Below are 19,154 nucleotides of genomic sequence, written 5' to 3'. Positions count from 1 at the left end.
TCTTTAACAGTGATATTTTTGTCAGCCCATTTTCCATGTTTCCATAATCATAATAATAATATACAATAATAATAATAATTACAGATTCCCTGGATATTACATTTTGATGTGATGTCATAATGAAACTTAATGTTGACATGGCACACTAATAAACAAGAAATTTTGAAAAGGGCACTTCATATCAAAATGGTTGCCAACCCCTGGTCTAAATGAAGCCACTCCTCCTAGTCAAATTAATACTCAAATTCCTAGAGGCTCAGGCCGAGGTGGGGGAGTTGCAGCCAACTTGGATTCATGCCTGTTAATTAATCCTAAACCTAAATTAAATTATAACTCGTTTGAAAGTCTTGTTCTTAATCTTCAACATCCAAAATGGAAAACATTACAGCCAATTATATTCGTTGTTATTTATTATTTACCGAGCTCCAGGTCCATATTCTGAATTTTATCATGTGTAGTCCTAAAATCAGACAAAGTACTTATTGTAGGTGATTTTAATATCCATGTGGACATTGACAATGATAGCCTTAGTGCTGCTTTCAACTCATTATTAGATTCAGTCGGCTTCAGTCAGAGTGTGCATGAGGCCACTCACTGTTTTAACCACACCCTCAACCTTGTGCTGGCATATGGTACTGAAATTGAGGATTTAATAATATTTCCGCAGAATCCGGTATTATCAGACCATTCGTTAATTACTTTCGAATTCTTACTACCTGACTATACTAAATTAGATAAAAGCTCAACACTAGATGCCTATCTGACAGTGCTATAGCTAAATTTAAGGAAGATATTCCAACAGCATTTAACTCTATGTCATGCTTTAATATAACAGAGGACCTTTATGTTAACCTCAGTCCCTCTCAAATTGATACATTTGTAGATGGTGCTACGGCCTGCCTACGGACTACTTTAGACTCTGTTGCTCCCCTCAAAAAGAAGATGATGAAGTAAAGGAAACTTGCACCTTGGTATAACTCCCAAACTCATAAATTAAAACAAATCTCGCGAAAACTTGAAAGTAAATGGCGTTCCACCAAACTGGAAGAATCTCGTTTGGATTGGCAAGACAGTCTCAAAACCTATAGGAAGGCCCTCAGAAATGCCAGATCAGACGATTACTCATCATTAATAGAAGAAAACAAGAACAACCCAAGGTTTCTTTTCAGCACTGTAGCCAGGCTGACAGAGAGTCAGAGCTCTAGTGAGCCTTCTATTCCTCTAGCTCTGAGTAGTGACGACTTCATGAGCTTCTTTAATGATAAAATTATAACAATTAGAGATGAAATTCATCACCTTTTGCCCTCAACTTCTAACGGTTCACCTTTAAACGCAGGACTCCTAGAAAGAACGACTAGACCTGACATATACTTAGATTGCTTTTATCCTATAGACCTTCAACAATTAATGTTAAAGATATCCTCAGCTAAGCCATCTACCTGTCTCTTAGACCCTATCCCAACGAGGCTACTCAAAGAAGCGCTACCCGTGGTTAACACTTTATTACTAGATATGATCAACATGTCTTTATTAACAGGTTATGTACCGCAGTCATTTAAAGTAGCTGTGATAAAACCTCTTCTGAAAGAACCCAACCTCGATTCCGAGGTCTTAGCAAACTATAGACCTATATCTAATCTTCCCTTTCTCTCCAAGATCCTTGAGAAGGTAATTGCTAATCAGTTATGTGATTTTCTACATAGCAATAGTTTATTTGAGGACTTTCAATCAGGATTTAGAAAGCATCATAGCACAGAGACGGCACTGGTGAAAATTACTAACGACCTTCTAACTGCTGCAGACAAAAGACTTGTCTCCATACTTGTTTTACTAGATCTTAGTGCTGTGTTTGACACTATTGACCATACAATCCTGTTACAGAGATTGGAACACTTAGTTGGCATTAAAGGAATCACACTAAGCTGGTTTAAGTCCTATTTCTCTGAGCGATCTCAATTTGTTAATGTTAATGATAAATCCTCCAAGTACGCTAAAGTTAGCCATGGCGTTCCACAAGGCTCAGTGCTTGGACCAATTCTATTCTCCTTATATATGCTTCTTCTTGGTAATATTATTAGGAAACACTCAATTAACTATCACTGTTATGCGGATGACAACCAATTATACTTGTCAATCAAACCAGACGAAACCAGTCAGCTAAACTTCAAGCGTGCATTAAAGATATAAAATCCTGGATGACCTACAACTTTCTGATGTTAAACTCTAACAAAAAGTTATTGTGCTGGGCCCTAAACACCTCCAAACCTCATTATCTAAAGATATAGCTACTCTGGATGGTATTGTCCTGGCCTCCAGCACTACTGTCAGAAATCTAGGGGTTATTTTTGATCAGGATATATCCTTTAACGCCCATCTAAAACAAACATCAAGAACAGCCTTTTTTCATCTTCGTAACATTGCCAAAATTAGGAATATCCTGTCTCAAAACGATGATGAAAAACTATCATCAGCATTCGTTACTTCCATGCTGGACTATTGTAATTCCCTACTGTCAGGTTGCTCAAATAAGTCCCTTAAGACTCTCCAGCTGATCCAGAATGCTGCAGCGCGTGTTCTGACAAGAACTAAGAGAAGAGATCATATTTCTCCTGTATTAACTTCTCTGCATTGGCTTCCTGTAAAATCCAGGATTGAATTTAAAATCCTTCTCCTGACCTACAAAGCTCTAAATGGTCAAGTACCATCCTATCTAGAAGAGCTCTTAGTACCTTATTGTCCCACTAGAGCACTGCGCTCGAGAATGCAGTGTTACTTGTGGTACCTAGAGTCTCTAAAAGTAGCTAAACTATCTGCCGGGGGCCTTCCTTCTTTCCTTTGACACACTGAGCTGCTCTCTCCTCTCCCTTTCCATTTGTGTGCATCCCATACCAGAAATGCTTGTTACTAACCTAGCACTGGGGAGTTTCCTCCCCGGAGTCTTTATGTTTTTTTCCACCCCGCATATTTCCTTGGAGAACGTTGGCACCAAGATCCTGGTTGCAGCTGTCGCCGTGGTTCTGCTGCACTCCCTGCTAAGCTCTGCGGTGCCCTGCAATGTTATGCTGCGTCCTGCTGCTTCCTGCTACGTCCATCCATGCTCTGCTGGGCCACGCTACATCCTGTAATGCCCTGCAGAGCCCTGATATGACATGAACTACTACGACTACCATTTGAAGTCACTGTTCATTATTAATGTGACTATTATCGCCACTGTTCATCACATCCCCAACCGGCCCATCAGACACTGCCTACCAAGAGCCTGGGTCTGTCCCAGGTTTCTTCCTAAAAGGGATTTTTTTCCTCGCCACTGTTGCACTGCTTGCTCTTGGGGGAATTATTAGAATTGTTGGGTCTTTGTAAATTATAGAGTGTGGTCTAGACCTACTCTCTCTCAAGAGTCTCGAGATAACTCGTGTTATGATTTGAAACTATAAATAAAATTGAATTGAATTGACCGATAAGACCCAATCAGGAGGAGAAACCTTGGCGTCAGTGTCGGTGTTGCCAAAGTTCTCCGTTTGAAGAACACCAGAGCAGGGGGAATGAGAGGGGGAAACGTAGCAGAAGATATTCCTTTTTAAACCAAAACGTAGCGATGTAAATGTCGGCCAGAAGACATTTGATAACAGAATGCCTAAAAATCTGTACATCATAGTTATAAAGTCCTTATTTTTTTTCAACGTTTTTTACGCTTCTTTCACCGTTTAGTACGATGCTTTTAATGTTTTTAAGACATTTTTGGTGCTTTTTCCAATGTTTCTCTCAACGTTTTTCTCGACATTTTGGCGCTTTTAGTAGTTAGTAAGCTAGCTTGTTTGGTAGCTTGTTTAAAAGCTTATTGGATAGTTGGTGAGCTAGCTTGCTAATTCTACCTACTGTGCTTTCACTGGTTGCAGAAAATTTGCTGAACAAAGTTGTTCATCGCCAAACGTTTTTTGATAGCCCTGTGCTTTCCAACGCTGTGACAAGAGTGTGTGAATAGAACATTAAGCTGTTAAATTTTACTGATTTAGTGGCCGGTTGGCTGGCTAGTTAGTTAGCTAGCTAGCTAGCTTTTATAGGAGGCTCAGTTTTCAGTTCATCATCATCTGTATTAGAGAAAAGATGTTTAAAGTGAATAAAACAGCTTTACTTACTGGAGTTCCACACATATCTGATACAATTACAATTGTGGCTGTATTGTTTGTGTTCCCTTAAAAATGACCCCTTAAAATGTACACTTTGTGTGAATGCTGCAGGATGTAACTTTCGTCACTTTTGTATTTCTACCTCTAGAAAATAGTGTCAGTTATCCCTAATTTTGGCCTCTCCTCAGCTCTTACAAAGCCATACAAACCTTGTTGCACTGAACAGTTTCCCTCACTGACACTGATCTGAGCTGAAAAGCTAAGTAAAGCTGTGTTGACACTTTTATTATGGAGTTTAAACACAATAATGTGACAGCTAATTACAGAGCAAATTGCCCTCCGCAGACACAGAATATTTCACAATTGTTTCTGGTCAGAGTGGAGGAAAATACTCTGCTTTCCAGTGTTAATAAACCCACCCGAGACAAACACAAACACAGTTTTTCTGCTGGGTAGATATGGGAGTATATGAACTGCCAGGGACCAAAAAAAAGAAACCATGTCAAGCCAAATGTCATTTTTTAAAAGAAAACTACAGCTTGACTTTTACGGGAAAGTAGCCTAACCTTTTCAGGTCAGTTCCACGGGGAAAAAGGAGTAAGTGAGAGAAAGAAAGGGCATCTGCATTCTGCTCAGTGTGCCGGAGAGAAAGTAGTTCTGCTCTGACAGAGCAATGTCAAAACTCAGGGATGACTCTTGGCCCTCGGCTAAAAAATATACTCAGTAGGAGGACAAAAAAACAAGACACCTTTACGTTAGTGAAGAAAATGTAGCGCATCTCAAGTTCCCGAGTTAAGGAGGACAAAATACTGTCATTTCACTCATTTAATAAGGCTCACATTATAATAAATTAATGCTGAGGCGTTTCGACACAAAGCCTGGGTTAGGGTTAGGGTTAGAATTGGTATAAACAGGAACGGGACAGCACTTTGCGACGATATAGAGAAAGAGCACATCTTGTCAGATGGAGGGAACCCCACCGGAGGGAAAAACATCTCTGTGCTATCCATTCACTTGTACTGTGTGAAGGTTTCCTCCTTTTTATTCCATCTGATAGCAAACAACAGAAACATGCTGGTGATATTCACTACCAACAATGTGAAGAAGTTTTTACAAACTGCCGACCCTAAAAACGTGAGGAATCAGCAGGGAGAATGGAGAGACTGTGGGATCCTGACACTAAGCTAACGATATTTTCAACATTACATTTGCAGGAAACATTTTCTTACCAAGTCAAACATCCAAATGTTAGTTTTAGACGAGCTGTATGTCTGAAGTCTGAGGTAAGCTAATACACAAAGTCGTTACGCCGTTACACTAGTAGAAATCATAATGCCTACGCCGTAGGTTCATACGTAGGCACGCATAGATACAGACCCTACGCTGTAGGTACGTACGTAGCAACGCATAGATACAGACCCTACGCTGTAGGTACGTACGTAGCAACGCATAGATACAGACCCTACGCTGTAGGTACGTACGTAGCAACGCGTAGATACAGACCCTACGCTGTAGGTACGTACGTAGCAACGCGTAGATACAGACCCTACGCTGTAGGTACGTACGTAGCAACGCGTAGATACAGACCCTACGCTGTAGGTACGTATTAGCAACGCGATAGATACAGACCCTACGCTCAGTAATGCGTACGTAGCAACGCATAGATACAGACCCTACGTGAGGTAACGTCCGTAGCAACGCCGTAGATACAGACCCTACGTTGTAGGTAACATCCGTAGCAACACATAGATACAGACCCTACGCTGTAGGTACGCATCCGAGTAGCAACACATAGATACAGACCCTACGCTGTAGGTATCGCACGCACAACGCAAAAAGACCCTACGCTTGTAGGTACGTAACGTAGGCAACGCACATAGATACAGACCCTACGTAGCAGGTACGCGACTTAGCAACGCATAGATACAGACCCTTACGCTGTAGGTACGTACGTAGTAACGCTGTAGAGACTCCTTACGCTGTAGGTAGGTACGTACGTAGCAACGCTGTAGATAGAGACCTCCTACGCTGTAGGTACGTACGTAACAACGCGTAGATAGAGACCCTACGCTGTAGGTGCGTATCGCATTAGCAACGCGTAGATAGAGACCTATACGCTGTAGGTAATGCATATACAGTATGTATAATGAACGCAGTCGTGAGCCTGACGCGTGCACCTCTCCTGAAACGTAAGTACGCAGCCTATCCCAGAATGTATCTGTGTTGTAGCCCGACCTTACCCTGCATCGCTGTGTGCATTTACCAGGCGGTGAAAGTCTAATGTAAATATGCTATTAGTTGCATTATGAAGTCCCTCCAGAAAAATGTGATTATGCGATCGCATAATTCAATGCATAATCAGCCAAAGTCCGCATATTTTCAAATATGCTGCACTTTCGCCGCAATTGCCGATTTCCGCGCAAAATATGCAGGGCTTGCATGATTTCATAATCCCTGCATTTTCGTTGCAAAAAAAGTCACATATATCTTAGCAGGAAGAAAATGTGTTTACTTCACACAAGAGCAGCCATTTTCCCCTGTTGCCATGGGAACGTTATGAAGTGACGTAATTGTGTCATCAAATCACTTTTTTTTTTAAGTTCCTGCAATTTCATCGCATAAAATTGTATAAATATCCCGCATATTCCATCGCATTTTTTAAGAAAACGTGCCGCATAATTAAGGATTTTTGCCCGCAACAATCACAAAAAAACTCTTCTGGAAGGACTGATTATGGGAAATGTTTTGCTAAAATGACGGAGTGTCCCTTCAACTTTGATAATCCTGTGTGTGGGCACAAACAGTAATCCAGCTGTACAGAATGCAATGTCGGATATTGGTATGTTAATCTACATTTTAAAAAGCTTACCTGTAAGGAGGACAGATCCGGGATTGGTTTATTGATAAATGTTGGTACATCTAAGGTCAGCCTTTTGCTCTCTGTGAGAGCAAGTGTAAATCTTTAAAAGCAGGTGCAACGTGAAACAAAAATAGCTGATATGAAGCCCATCTAGCTGGAGTTTAATCTTTCATTAGATCTGTAACCAGATCTGTGCTGTAGTGGAACGTAACATCATGAAACAGAGGCTGATAATGATACAAAAAGCCCCGGTGTCTTTTTCTTCCAGTTCAGAGATGGATTCTCAGCTTTATTTTTGGATCAGATGATAAATATTTAATCAGTCTGAGAAACCCACAGCGTGAGGACACAGCCTTAGTTTCTGGCTCAGAGGCAAAGCAGCAATAATTAATCTCCGTTTCTGTTTGATGTTTGTAATTTTATCAGTGAAAGATGTGTGTTATACAGGGAATAAAGAAAGTCACAGAAGTACTCTATATTCCCTACAAGTCTGGAGTTTGCCACCTGACACATATTTGTCATTTTGTTGCTTTCTTCAACATTTTTGTCACTTTATTCGACATTAGTAGAAGTAAATGCACTATCCCCTGTCTAACTCATTAAGAAGATGTATAGAATTTATCAGTGAAAGAGGGACGTTCGATGCGTGTTATGCAGGGAATAATGAAACCTGTACCCCTATAGGATCATAATGTAAAACAGACTCTGGCAGCTTTAAAAAGACACTAAGTGTAAACATTGCCTTAAAGCACACGTGTCAAATTCAAGGCCCCTCGCAGATTTTGATCCGGCCCGCATATCAATTTAGGTTCACAATACATTTTCACTGTCACTTTCTCTGAAATTTTTGTCACTTTTGCCGACACTTTTGACAGTCTCGGATTAACTCACCTGGAACATGAATCATCATGATGTCGGCTCAGTATTGGAGGCGTTTTCATCACAGAGCCCAGATTCTGTGAGACGACGTTAACATTCAGAGGCAGCAGCAGCAGCAGCCCGCCGCCTGGTTTCTGAAACCGTCCTGTGTCTCCTGAGGAAAGTGGAGGACAAACTATTTCAGGAAGGGAAAATTGGATATCCTTTAGAAGAAGAAAACAGTGATTGTGATTCTAAGAGCGGATGCTGAGGCGGGCAGGGGGGGGAGGAAGAAGAAAACTAACTGTGCTGTATCACATTTAAGCCTGAAGTCGAAACTCAATCGCTTTCTGCAATGGGACAAGTTTACACTGAAAGAAAAAGAGCTAAAAGTTTCGGGGCGTTGCTGTAACAACTTCCCATCCAACAAGACTGCAGCGTCACAAATCTGAGCTTCACTTTGGACCGACAAAAAATCCCCAAAACACAGCCTCTGCTTTGGTTTGTTTGTTCGCCTCAAAGTCAACTTCTATTTTTTTCTGTTTTTATTGCTTTTTTCCCAATATTTTTGTCTCTTTTTTGACTTTTTGACATTCTTTTCGGGGTTTTTAATCTACGTTTTTGTCTTTTATTCTATAATTTTTTCTGTGATCTGTATCTAGATACAATCACTGGGTAATAACATCTAAACATAAAACTTGTAATTAGAGGGTAATTTGTTTTTTCCCCCTATTGTCTTATGTTTTTGTGTCTAAGTGACTGATGGCAGCAATCTTTAAAATTGGTCCAGTATTAAGTAGCCTCCTGATGATATTTACAGACTTTTACTTAAGTAACATTTTCACTGCAGGCAGGGGCGGAGCTAGACTCTCAGTACAGTGGGGAAGGAGCTTCATCATGGGCCCCTCTGCTGCTAATTTTAAAATTAAAACCTTTAAAAAAAAAACGGTAAAATAGCTGATGAATGCATATGTTCTAATGTGTCACTTGTTGAGTAAGTAAGCCTAGAAGTCAAATAAAACAAAGATAAGCCAAATTTTTTAACAACTTTGTAATGAAGAACAAAGAAAACTGTTTGCCAGTCAAGTTCAAATGTTTCAGCACCACGGACAGCGACAGCTGATGGACAGCCATGGTTCTAAGATTTTATCGCTTATTTGACATTTTTATTGCATCCTTTTGTCAACATTTTTTAAGAAGTTGTTGCTTTTTGAAATTCTTGTCTTCGTTTTTGGCACTTTAATAACGTCTGACGCTTTATCATCATTTCTGTCTGGATTTTTTCAACGTTTTTGTGGCTTTTTTAAGTTTATATGCTTTAAAAAAAAGATCTTATCATTTTGTCAACTTTTCTTTTGAGCAGGGCTGGACTGGCCATCTGGCATTCCGGGCATTTTCCCGGTGGGCCGACGCACTTTTGGGCTGAATCGCCGATATAAATAGGCCTTTTTTTTTTTGCCGGCCGGCCGGCCCATAAAGAACTCACAGCGGCCCATTGGTTAATTTTCTTTATTAGCACTGGCCTGACCCAATCAAATCCAGGAACCCCCTTCCCCACTCCGGGCCGCAAATGTACGAATCCCACTATGGCCACGTGAGCGAGTGAGGAAAAGATGGAAGAGAGAGTAAAGGACTATGTGGTAAGGAGTAAGCAAATTAACAGGGACTCTCAGGAAGGGAGGGAGGCTGTGTGTCTGTGTGTGTGTGTGTGTGTGTGTGTGTGTGTGTGTGTGTGTGTGTGTGTGTGTGTGTGTGTGTGTGTGTGTGTGTGTGTGTGTGTGTGTGTCACATCATAACGATAACAAGCAGTTTGGCTGTAACATTAAAGTTAGTGGCTGTCAGGTAACCTATCTGTTTAAGCTTACATTGAAAATGCTAGCGGTTAGCCTGTTGGCTAGCTGAAGAGTCTGTGTGATCTCTAAAGTCAGTGTTGATACAAGCATCAGTGTTCCTTGAATGGCTTAATTAGCTTCTCTTGTATTGGTGCTCTTTTCCAGGGCATATACTACTCTCAGTTTTGTTGTAGCTTTTGGGTTATAGTTATGGTTATAGTATTTAGCAGACAATTGTCCAAAGCAACAAAAATATGAATCTTACAATAGTTAAAATTAACAATAAACTGTTTTTAAAGTTGCTAAGCCAATATTAAGCAAAACAGTAATAATAACAATAATGGCAATACAATATATAAAATATCAATAATACAAATAATTATAAAAATACCATAAATATACAAATCATAACTCTAAGAATGAATGAATGATTTAAGTGTAAGATCAACAGATGAAGGATCCAAAACGATCACATGAACGCTGAACACTAGGCAACTCATATCATAGAATGCATAGATATAGAACAATATTTGTTTTTTATAATAATTGTTCTATATCTATGATAGAATGCATGCATATTTTAAGAGGACTGTCTGCAGGGAATGTGTCTGACCAATCATGGTGGGTGTGGGCCGCCTGGGCCAAAAATGCCAGGGCCAATTTTTTGGCCCAGTCCAGCCCTGCTTTTGAGAGATGCAAGAAAACAATAGAAATTACATTTCATTAGCATTTGATTTTTCCTGACTCTTAATATTGTCGTTACGGTTTTCATTAAACAAATACTTTAGGCTAACAGTTAGCAAGCTATTATGAGCTAAAGTTAGGAACTTTAACGTTAGTTACTTTACTGTCCAATTCAAGACACCAACTGTTTCCATAGTAAGCGTAAAACAAATAATAAAATAGCATTATTCACAATCAGTAATTTTTCTCACACGTGGCTTGACGTGTTCTTCTGCTATTTTTTGAAATGCGGTCCTGTCGCGTTGTTATCGATGTTATGAGGCGGTGTTGGTTTTATTTTGAAAATCATGAGCGGAAGGAGTTTAGTGTTTAGTGTGTCCGGTTCGGCGGCCGTGTGGAAACACATGCTAACCTTCCGTGTTTACGTTTACATGGAGCAGTAACGAGTTGTAGTTTTGCCGTTACCGGTAAATAAATCCAAGACAAAATGAGGTAACGGGAAAGGTTTCGGCTGTAAAACACGGTATTTCTTCTTCCTCTCCTTCTTGTCTTCAGCCTGACCGTAAGAGAGAATTTGATCGTTATCACTAACGTTGGCTAGCTTTGTTTTTCTTTCACGTTAACGACTGCAGAGACCTAGCTATATTAAAGCCCTTATTTTATTCAGGAATCTTAAAAAGAAAATCCATGCTGAACTATGATGATAACTGAAGTTTTAATGGACATTTAGCCTAACAATGTAGGCTAAAGTAGTCTCTTCATGTACAGTAAGGTTACAGTAATTAGTAATAAGTCACATCTATCTAACCCTTACTCAACTTTTCACATAAAAACAACGCTTAATATTTGTCAGTTAATTTATTTTTAAATGTCACATATATCAACCGAACTTATTACTAAATACCGTTCTCTTAATACATCCATGCTAAAAAAACAGCTTGCATGGAATTATACTAAAATAAAAATGTAATGCTACAAATGTAACACTGGTGTCATATTTATAATTATCATTATTACTACATAAGTAGCCTGTAGACATTCAAACCGCAATAAACAGTTATGGTTAGTTTAGATTTGGGTTAAAGGGACAGTTCAGATGTTTTGAAGTGAGGATATGTATCAATAGTCTGTATTACTACAGTAGGCGGTCTACATAAAGAAAATGAAATATCAGTTCAAGTGTACGCAGTATTTCGAAGATTTTCAGCTTTGCCGTGCTGTCAGACAGACGGCGGTTACTCTCTTCAAAGCCACCAGACTTGTGGTATTAGTACTTCAGGGTTTTTCCTGCCTCAGAATGGGCCTTTGGTATTTCTTTAATATTTAAGAGAGTCTGGTACAGCCTGACTCTGGACGCTAAAACTGAGATTAGCTCTCATATGTTCTGCTTGTTCAACCGTTGTTTGGTTAGGGTTAAAACCCTGTACTTTTACTGCAGTAAAGGATCTGAATACTTGTTCCACTGCTGGATGTGTGTAATTTTCCCTCACGATTGGTGTCTGTGCAGGTGTGGAGGATGCCGGTCCTGAACTTGTCCTTCGCTGCGTGTGGTTTTTTGGGGATCTACCAGCTGGGAGCAGTGGGAGCTTTCCTCCGCCACGGAGACCGGCTGCTGGGATCCCTCGGGGCCTGCGCCGGGGCATCAGCCGGCGCCCTGGTGGCTGCCGTGATGATCACAGCGCCCGACAAGTTGGAGGTACAGTGTTCCACCATATGAGGAGAACATATCAACTTGAAGTTCAGCTACTTTATTTAAGAGTTAGAGGGACAGTGTTTGCCTCTTCAGCGGGTTAGGTTCACCTTTTTGGCATTTTAATGATTTTTACGTCTTTTTCAATGATTTTGTCACCTTTTTTAACGTTTCTTTTAAGAGTTTTTTTTTTGGTTTTTCAGTGTCTTCTGGCGCTTTTATTTTGCAGTTTGACACTTACTAATGATAGGTGTTATTCAACAACTGTGGTCTCAAAATGTTCCATATTTTTGGGAAAGTAGTGTCCAGGTTGTTCTAGAGATTTAAATATAATTTAGCAAAAGAAAACACTTCTCTGATACTCTACATCAAAGATTCGACATCTCCGCAGTAGAACTGTCTTTCTTTTTAATATTTAACACTCACTGGCTCTTAAAATAATTATAAGCAACATCCAAAGATCATAATATTTAGGAGAAGACAGGGATAGCTCCATGTTTTATTGCTCTGTTTCTTTAAATATTTATCGGTTACCCTTTAAAAAAAAAATCCACATGAACCACTCTTCACTTCGACATGAATTCGATCCACTTCACAGCTCTTATTTAAAAAAATAAAATGTGTTACGTTTTGCCCGTTAGCAAGACAATTTATTCCATATAGCACAGTTCAGACACAACAGAGTGCTTTACATAAGAATAAACAAAACAAAGAAACCAGAAAATACAGCATGGCATAAAAGAGAGAAAAACAAGGAAAAGAAATAAAGATAACTTGGCGGTTGGGGGAAGATTGTTGTTTCCATGAAAAGTAAGTTCCACTTTGGCTTGGTGAAAAGGTGCATACATACACAAACAAACAAACTCAAATATTAAACATTAATAAGAACAAACAATGAATACAGAAACAAACATATACTAATAGCTGTTTAGCATAAAAAAGGAGGCTGAATGGGTTGAGTGCAGAATGGTCAGATGTCTGATATAAGTTCACGTCTGTATCTGTGAATGAGGCTGAAGAGATGAAATCGATAAGCTGAATGTTTCCTTCTCTTCCAGAACTGTAAAGAGTTCACGTACCGGTTCGCTGACAGCGTGAGACGGCAGTCGTTTGGAGCCGCCACGCCGGGATACGACTTCATGCTCACACTGCGGTAAGTACACAGTACACTGCAAAACAGCTGGCTTAAATCACCAAATAATCATTCTCCGACCACAGCTTTACACCGTAAACAAACGTGTTCAAAGTGTCAGGATAAGTGACAAAAATGTTGGAGAAAAAAACCATCAACAGCTTTATTCTACGAAATTAACTATGCTTTCATTGTGCAATTTGGAGACCAAAAACGAGCAAGAAAAACATTCAAAACGACAAAAAAACCATCAGAAAAAGCTACAAATACACGTCAGCAAGTCATCCAAACTTTGTTCACCGTTCCTCATAAAGAACTCTTCCTCTGTCTTTTCAGCACTTGTATTTGCTCACAATTATTCCCCTCGCAGCTCTCAGAGCAAGGTGAAGCCCCAGGCAAGATTTCAGCTGGGCTTGTCCCATTTTTCCAACATTTGTCCCATTTTCTGAACACACACAAGAAAGGAGGGCGGTAACGAGGGACAGGTGACATGAGGGTAACATCAGGTGCAAACTGCAGCTGAAACACATGAAGGTAATTAAAGAAGCTGGACCACACATCCTCGTGATGGCACACACTGACTACGTTTAAATGCAAATTATATTCCAGTTTATGCCCTCATTCATAAAATCTTCCTCTAAGCTGTTTCCATGGCTAATGAAAGAGAATATTCCACTAATATTCCCGTTTCCATGCAGCCGTGTTTAACAGGATGTTTCCAGACTTGTTGGAGCGTGTGAACCAAGCGTCCCTCTTTCATTCCTACAACCTTTACAATGTCAAAATATGGTTGATAACATTAAAGCGCCCATATTATACTCATTTTCAGGTTCATACTTGTATTTTAAGGTTGTACCAGAATAGGTTTACATGGTTTAATTTTCAAAAAACACCATCTTTTTGTTGTACTGCACAGCTCTCTCTCACTGCTGCAGATCCTCTTTTCACCTGGTTTCTGTTTTAGCTACAGAGTGAGACCTCTTTTCATCTTCTTCTTCTGTACTATCTTTGATTGCACTTGCACATGCTCAGTAGCTCAGATGTAGAGCATGTCAGCTAGCTAACTCTAGAGACAGTAAAAGAAAGCCTGTTTCTCCAACTTCAGTCAGTTACAAGGCAGGATTAGCTGGGAGACTTCTAAATGAGGGAGCACATGTAAGTAGTTCTTTTGTAGATTATGGTGAACTTGTGTGTGTTGTAGCAGTGCTTTGCTATTGAGAACGAGGTACCATGCTAGTGTTAGCATTAGCATGCTAATGCTAACGCTACGAGCTAACGGTTGTGGTTAGCCAGCTCATTTCGGATTGTGACGTCACAGTCCGAGCCGATTTTGAACAGCTCACTAGGAGACTGAAGGCAGGACACATTCAGAAACTGTATCTCTCTCAAAACAGCATGGATGGATTTTTTTCAAAGTTTGTATGTGTGTGGAAGCACCAGAGACACAAAAGAACACCCCAAATCCCAGAAAAAGTGATTTTTTCATAATATGGGCACTTTAAAACATTGAAAAACTAAACAAAAACATCAGAAAAAAAGCTACAAAAGCGTTAAAAAATGAATAAAAATGTCAAAACCATGTCGAAAAAAATGACTCAAACATAGAAAAAGATGGCTAAAAACATTGGGAAAAGACTTAACAAAGATTGAAGAAAACTTAGGGAAAAAAGCATCAACAGCGTCGAACAAAGGAACTAAAACGGAGAAAAAAACTTGCTTTAGCCTAAATGTTATTGTTTGATTCCACATCGTCTCTAAATATTGCTCAGATAGAGTCATATTTATCTAAAGAGCACGGTGTTATTGTGATTCTAAAAGCTGACAGATGAGTGTATGTGTGTGTGGACCGTCTCCAGGGAGGGGATAGAAGAGATTCTGCCCAGCGAGGCTCACCGTCTGGCCGCCGGCCGCCTCCACGTCTCCGTCACTAACTCCACAAGTGGCCGCAACCACATCCTGTCCCGGTTCTCCTCCAGGGAGGAACTCATACAGGTATCCACTCTGAACATAAATGTTTATGATTGGTTTACTTCATCCCAGGGGGCGGAGCCAGGCGTAAACAGTCAGAACTCATTCTTCTCGCTTGTGGCAGCGTTTTTCTCTATTTTCTTTTTTTGATGTTTTTGTCTGCTTTTTTTCTCGCTACATTTTCAACATGTTGACGTTTTTGTCAATTTGTTTGACAATTTGTTAACATACGGGGCGGAGCCAGACGTTATAACCATTCCAGGCTCAGCTCAAACATAAAGGAGGAGGTGCTTATTCATTGTGATTGTAAGATATTTTTTAACCTTTCCAGGCTCTGCTGGCCAGCAGCTTTGTGCCGTTCTACGCAGGACTCAAACCGGTGGAATTACGAGGACAGGTAATGTCTTTCACCCTGCTGGGAACAGGAAACCCTTACTGCCTAAAAATATCATGACTTTGTATTTCAAGATACTAATTGGGCGAGTTTAAACCAGTTTGTCCCTTTATTTTACATTAGAGGTTGATATGTAGTTTTGATTTCCCAATCAAAGCAATGGTTTTGGTGCCTAAAACTTAGCTGTTATCGGCGTATGACTGTCACCTTTTTCATCTGCTAAACTTAACTGTATCGGAAATAAGAAATCAAGTTTAAGGACAATATCATACAAACCCATTCATAAAAAACTTAACAAAATTTGGAAAGGAAAGTAGGAATAATAAAAAAATGCAGATTAAAGAAGAAACAAACAAGTCTTGCCGTATAAACTTGACTATCGACTAAACTCAACTTTAACGGCCGCTGACGGTTCACTTTTATTGGTTTTGAAATTTTTTTTCATTTTATCTGACTGTAAAGTCGCCTTTTCTGACATTTTTGTTGCTTTTTCCGACATTTCCGTGCTTCTTTTGACTATTTTGATGCTTTTTTGATTTTGGTTCTGTTGAACGAACAATCTTTTTGAACAAGTGTCAAAAAGCGGCAAGAAGTTTACTTTTTTTTTTAAAACAAGAGACAAAAACGTTCAGCAAAAATTGTCAGACACAGTTCCATGTCATGCTTGTTGTTTTAGAAATGGATGGATGGAGGGTTCTCCGACAGCCTGCCTATTCTGCCGGTGGGACGAACCATCACTGTGTCTCCGTTTGCCGGACTGCAGGATGTGTGTCCCGTCCACAGGGGGCGCTCCAACACTCAACTCACACTGGCCAACATGAACATAATGGTGAGGACTGGATCATTTGATGAAGACATACATTTTACAGACAGGATGGGTAAAACACAGGACTTTCACCCAGGAGGGCCGGGATAGCATCCCGCGTGTGGCGATTTTCAGCCGTGTTTTTTTTATTTTTATTGTTTTTTAAGCCTTCCCCAATGTTTCTTTCTTAAACCCAACCGTTTGTTTTCCTAAGTGTGTTTTTGTCGTTTTTTTGTGTTACTAAAGCCTTTCCCTGTGTTCTTTTCCTAAACCCAAACTTCTTTTTTGTTTTACACGCGTGACGTTCTCGCGATAGTACGTCACGTTCTCGTGGTGACTCCACGTGGTGGGCCATTTGGCTTTAGGAAAGTGGCGTGTATGTTTACGCAAAGTCATGATGCCATGTTGCATTTTAAGTCTTAAGTCTAGTCAATGTTATCAGACATTTAGAATAATAATCTGAGCCTGTCATCGGCATGAACAGAACTTTTGTGAAGGTAAATACAAGCTGGGTAATTACATACGTACATACATCTAGCTGGTTTTGCTGCTGCAAAACCAATGTCAAAAGATTGTTGTTGATCAGTCACTCAGACACAACAACATGGGAACATAGGGTCATGGTTGAACAAAAACGGTAGTTACCCTTTAAGTGGAAGCTTTGTCTCGCAGTTGCAGTTGACTGTCACAGAAGGTTTGATGTAAATGTGGCGTTTCCTTTGGTTTCCTCAGCTCTCTGTGGAAAACATCAAGCGTCTGAACCAGGCTCTGTTCCCTCCGTCCAGCGGCGGCATGCAGGCGCTGTGTGAAGAAGGTTTCAGAGACGCGGTGGGCTTCCTCAAGAGAGAGGACTGGATGAGCTCATGACGCTCATTTTTTATTCTATGAACAAGCATGAAGCCAAGTACCTTTCACGGAAATGTGACAATGGATTTTATGTATTTATTCCCTCTTAGGGTTCAACAGTAAGGGTGAAATATAACAACCAAAGTTTGAATCATTTCTTCCGATCATCATCGTATTATAAATGACTCCATTGCTCTCGCCCATGTTGGAGGAGGGTTTGTTGAACGATTTGATTTGAATGTGCCTCTGGCCAATCAAGAATTTAGATGGACAAGGGCACATTTAGTTTTAAGCTTTCGCCAAAGTTGCAGTGATGGAAAGTAACTAAGTACATTTACTCCAGTACTGTACTTCAGTCCAAATGTTGAGGTACTTGTACTTTACTTGAGTCTTTTCTTTTCATGCCACTTTCTACTTCTACTCCGCTACATTTCAGAGAGAAATATTCTACTTTTTACTCCACTACATTCATCTGTTCCAGCTTTAGTTACTACTACTACTACTACTACTACTACTTTACACATTAAGATTCCTGCACACAAAACACATGTAGTTTATAAAATCTGATGTTTGATTCTAAAGTAAACTAGCCAACAATATAACGGCCTACAAGTCCAGCTGAGATGATTAGACCATTAAACACACAACTGGTTGGATCCTTTACTCTTTCTACAATGGGAGGATAGCTCTTTACTTTTAATACTTTAACTACATTTCCCTGATGATACTTACAGACTTTTACTGAAGTAACATTTTCACTGCAGGACTTGTACTTGTAACAGAGTATTTTAACAGTGTGGTATTAGTACTTTTACTGCAGTAAAGGATCTGAATACATCTTCCAGCACTGAAAAGTTGTTACGCGACTTTGCTTTTGTGCGACATCCCGCAGCATCTCAACACCCTGAATATGAAACTGTATGGACGCAAATTGAAAATTTAACAAAAATGTGGAGGAGCCAAAATGCAGCAAAGGAAGCAAGACAGAGGCAGCAAGGAGCAACGTAAAGCAAGGAGCATTTAGTCTTCTGTAGATCATCTTCTTGAGAGTGAATACGTTGTTATATGTAACCTGAACTAATCACCACTCTACTTCTTTTATCCCTTCGGCTATTCAACTTTTAAATGGATCAAATCTATTTTTGGATTATTATTCATCTACTCTGTAGGGTGTAAGTATGTGTGCTGTTATGTCTGTGTGCGTTGTCTGTAGCTGTTCTTAACTAATTGCCCCTTGTGGGATTAATAAAGTTGTTGAATTGAACAACAAGAAACGTTTCAATCCTTTTTTCCCGATCATCATCGTATCATAAACTACGTTATCGTTCATCGTCGGAGAATGCTTGTTGAAGGATTTGATTTGAACGTGCCATTGGCCAATCAATAATTGAGTTGTGCTAGTGACGGGTGGCTGTTTAGTTAGAGGAAGAAGAAGAAGAAGAAGATGACGTCTGCATACGAGTTAAAGCGAAAGAGAACGTTTCAAGCGTCCTGGAAGAAGAAGGAAGTAGAGTAGAGCGCATATCCAGCCCCTCGCCAGTTTTCATCCGGCTCGCATATCAATTTAGGTTCACATAGATTTTGGCCTGCCTGTACTTCAGTAAAAGTTCATCAAAGTAGTACTACTTTTACTTAAGCTGAATATGTTTGTACTCTTTCCACCTCTGTTCCTGTGTTGGTTTTAAAAGGAATAAAACATGATTGAGTCTTTTTTTTTGTGTTGGTTTGTTTTGGCAAAATCATTAAGACGCCTTTTTTTTCTCTCAGGGATCAGTGTAAAAAGCCGAGCATGAAAGAATTATCACACACGTCCCTGCGGCTTTTTCTTCCGCTTAATGTGACAGCAGCTGAAAAAGATATGAACACGGATTCTTCATCAATTTTCCAAGAAGGCATTTAATTCCCCCTAGCTTGAAGCAGTGAGAGGGGAAAGAAAAAAAGATATTGGATATTGAGCA

At 39.8% G+C, this 19,154-nt stretch overlaps 1 protein-coding gene and 1 long non-coding RNA gene across 4 annotated transcripts in view; one reads left to right on the top strand and one right to left on the bottom strand.

The window, feature by feature from the left end:
* The window catches only part of LOC120554317, a 28,761-nt gene extending 18,075 nt beyond the window's left edge, over nucleotides 1–10,686 (bottom strand). Inside the window, exons 1-2 of the long non-coding RNA XR_005638365.1 lie at nucleotides 10,613–10,686; nucleotides 7,879–8,020 (exon numbers count right to left, since the gene is read on the bottom strand). This is a non-coding gene — a long non-coding RNA (uncharacterized LOC120554317). The remainder of the gene's footprint in view (nucleotides 1–7,878; nucleotides 8,021–10,612) is intronic.
* A 35-nt stretch (nucleotides 10,687–10,721) lies between these two features.
* Nucleotides 10,722–17,620, top strand: pnpla4 (patatin-like phospholipase domain containing 4). Of its 3 annotated transcripts, none has more exons than XM_039793144.1 (7): nucleotides 10,722–10,853; nucleotides 11,869–12,057; nucleotides 13,110–13,204; nucleotides 15,040–15,175; nucleotides 15,483–15,548; nucleotides 16,222–16,374; nucleotides 17,083–17,620. In XM_039793144.1, exons 2-7 carry the CDS (start codon nucleotides 11,878–11,880, stop codon nucleotides 17,215–17,217), a joined length of 765 nt encoding a protein of 254 aa, XP_039649078.1. In that variant the 5' UTR covers nucleotides 10,722–10,853; nucleotides 11,869–11,877; the 3' UTR covers nucleotides 17,218–17,620. The 3 variants fall into 3 exon arrangements, with proteins under 3 accessions (XP_039649078.1, XP_039649077.1, XP_039649076.1); XM_039793143.1 differs by having other exon boundaries at nucleotides 10,729–10,884; XM_039793142.1 differs by having other exon boundaries at nucleotides 10,729–10,923.
* Nucleotides 17,621–19,154: the final 1,534 nt, after the last annotated feature.

The sequence above is a fragment of the Perca fluviatilis genome, chromosome 24 (genome assembly GCF_010015445.1).
Source record: "Perca fluviatilis chromosome 24, GENO_Pfluv_1.0, whole genome shotgun sequence".
Taxonomy (NCBI): Eukaryota; Metazoa; Chordata; class Actinopteri; order Perciformes; family Percidae; genus Perca; species Perca fluviatilis.
This window is presented reverse-complemented; position numbering and strand designations above follow the sequence as displayed.

What these genes read in the sequence shown, in the direction of transcription:
- pnpla4 (XM_039793144.1), top strand. Translation starts at nt 11,878, where the DNA reads ATGCCGGTCCTGAACTTGTCCTTCGCTGCGTGTGGTTTTTTGGGGATC. An exon ending in CCAGGGAGGAACTCATACAG is followed by an intron (nt 15,176 to 15,482) that starts GTATCCACTCTG and finishes TAACCTTTCCAG; the next exon opens with GCTCTGCTGGCCAGCAGCTT. An exon ending in CGGTGGAATTACGAGGACAG is followed by an intron (nt 15,549 to 16,221) that starts GTAATGTCTTTC and finishes TTGTTGTTTTAG; the next exon opens with AAATGGATGGATGGAGGGTT.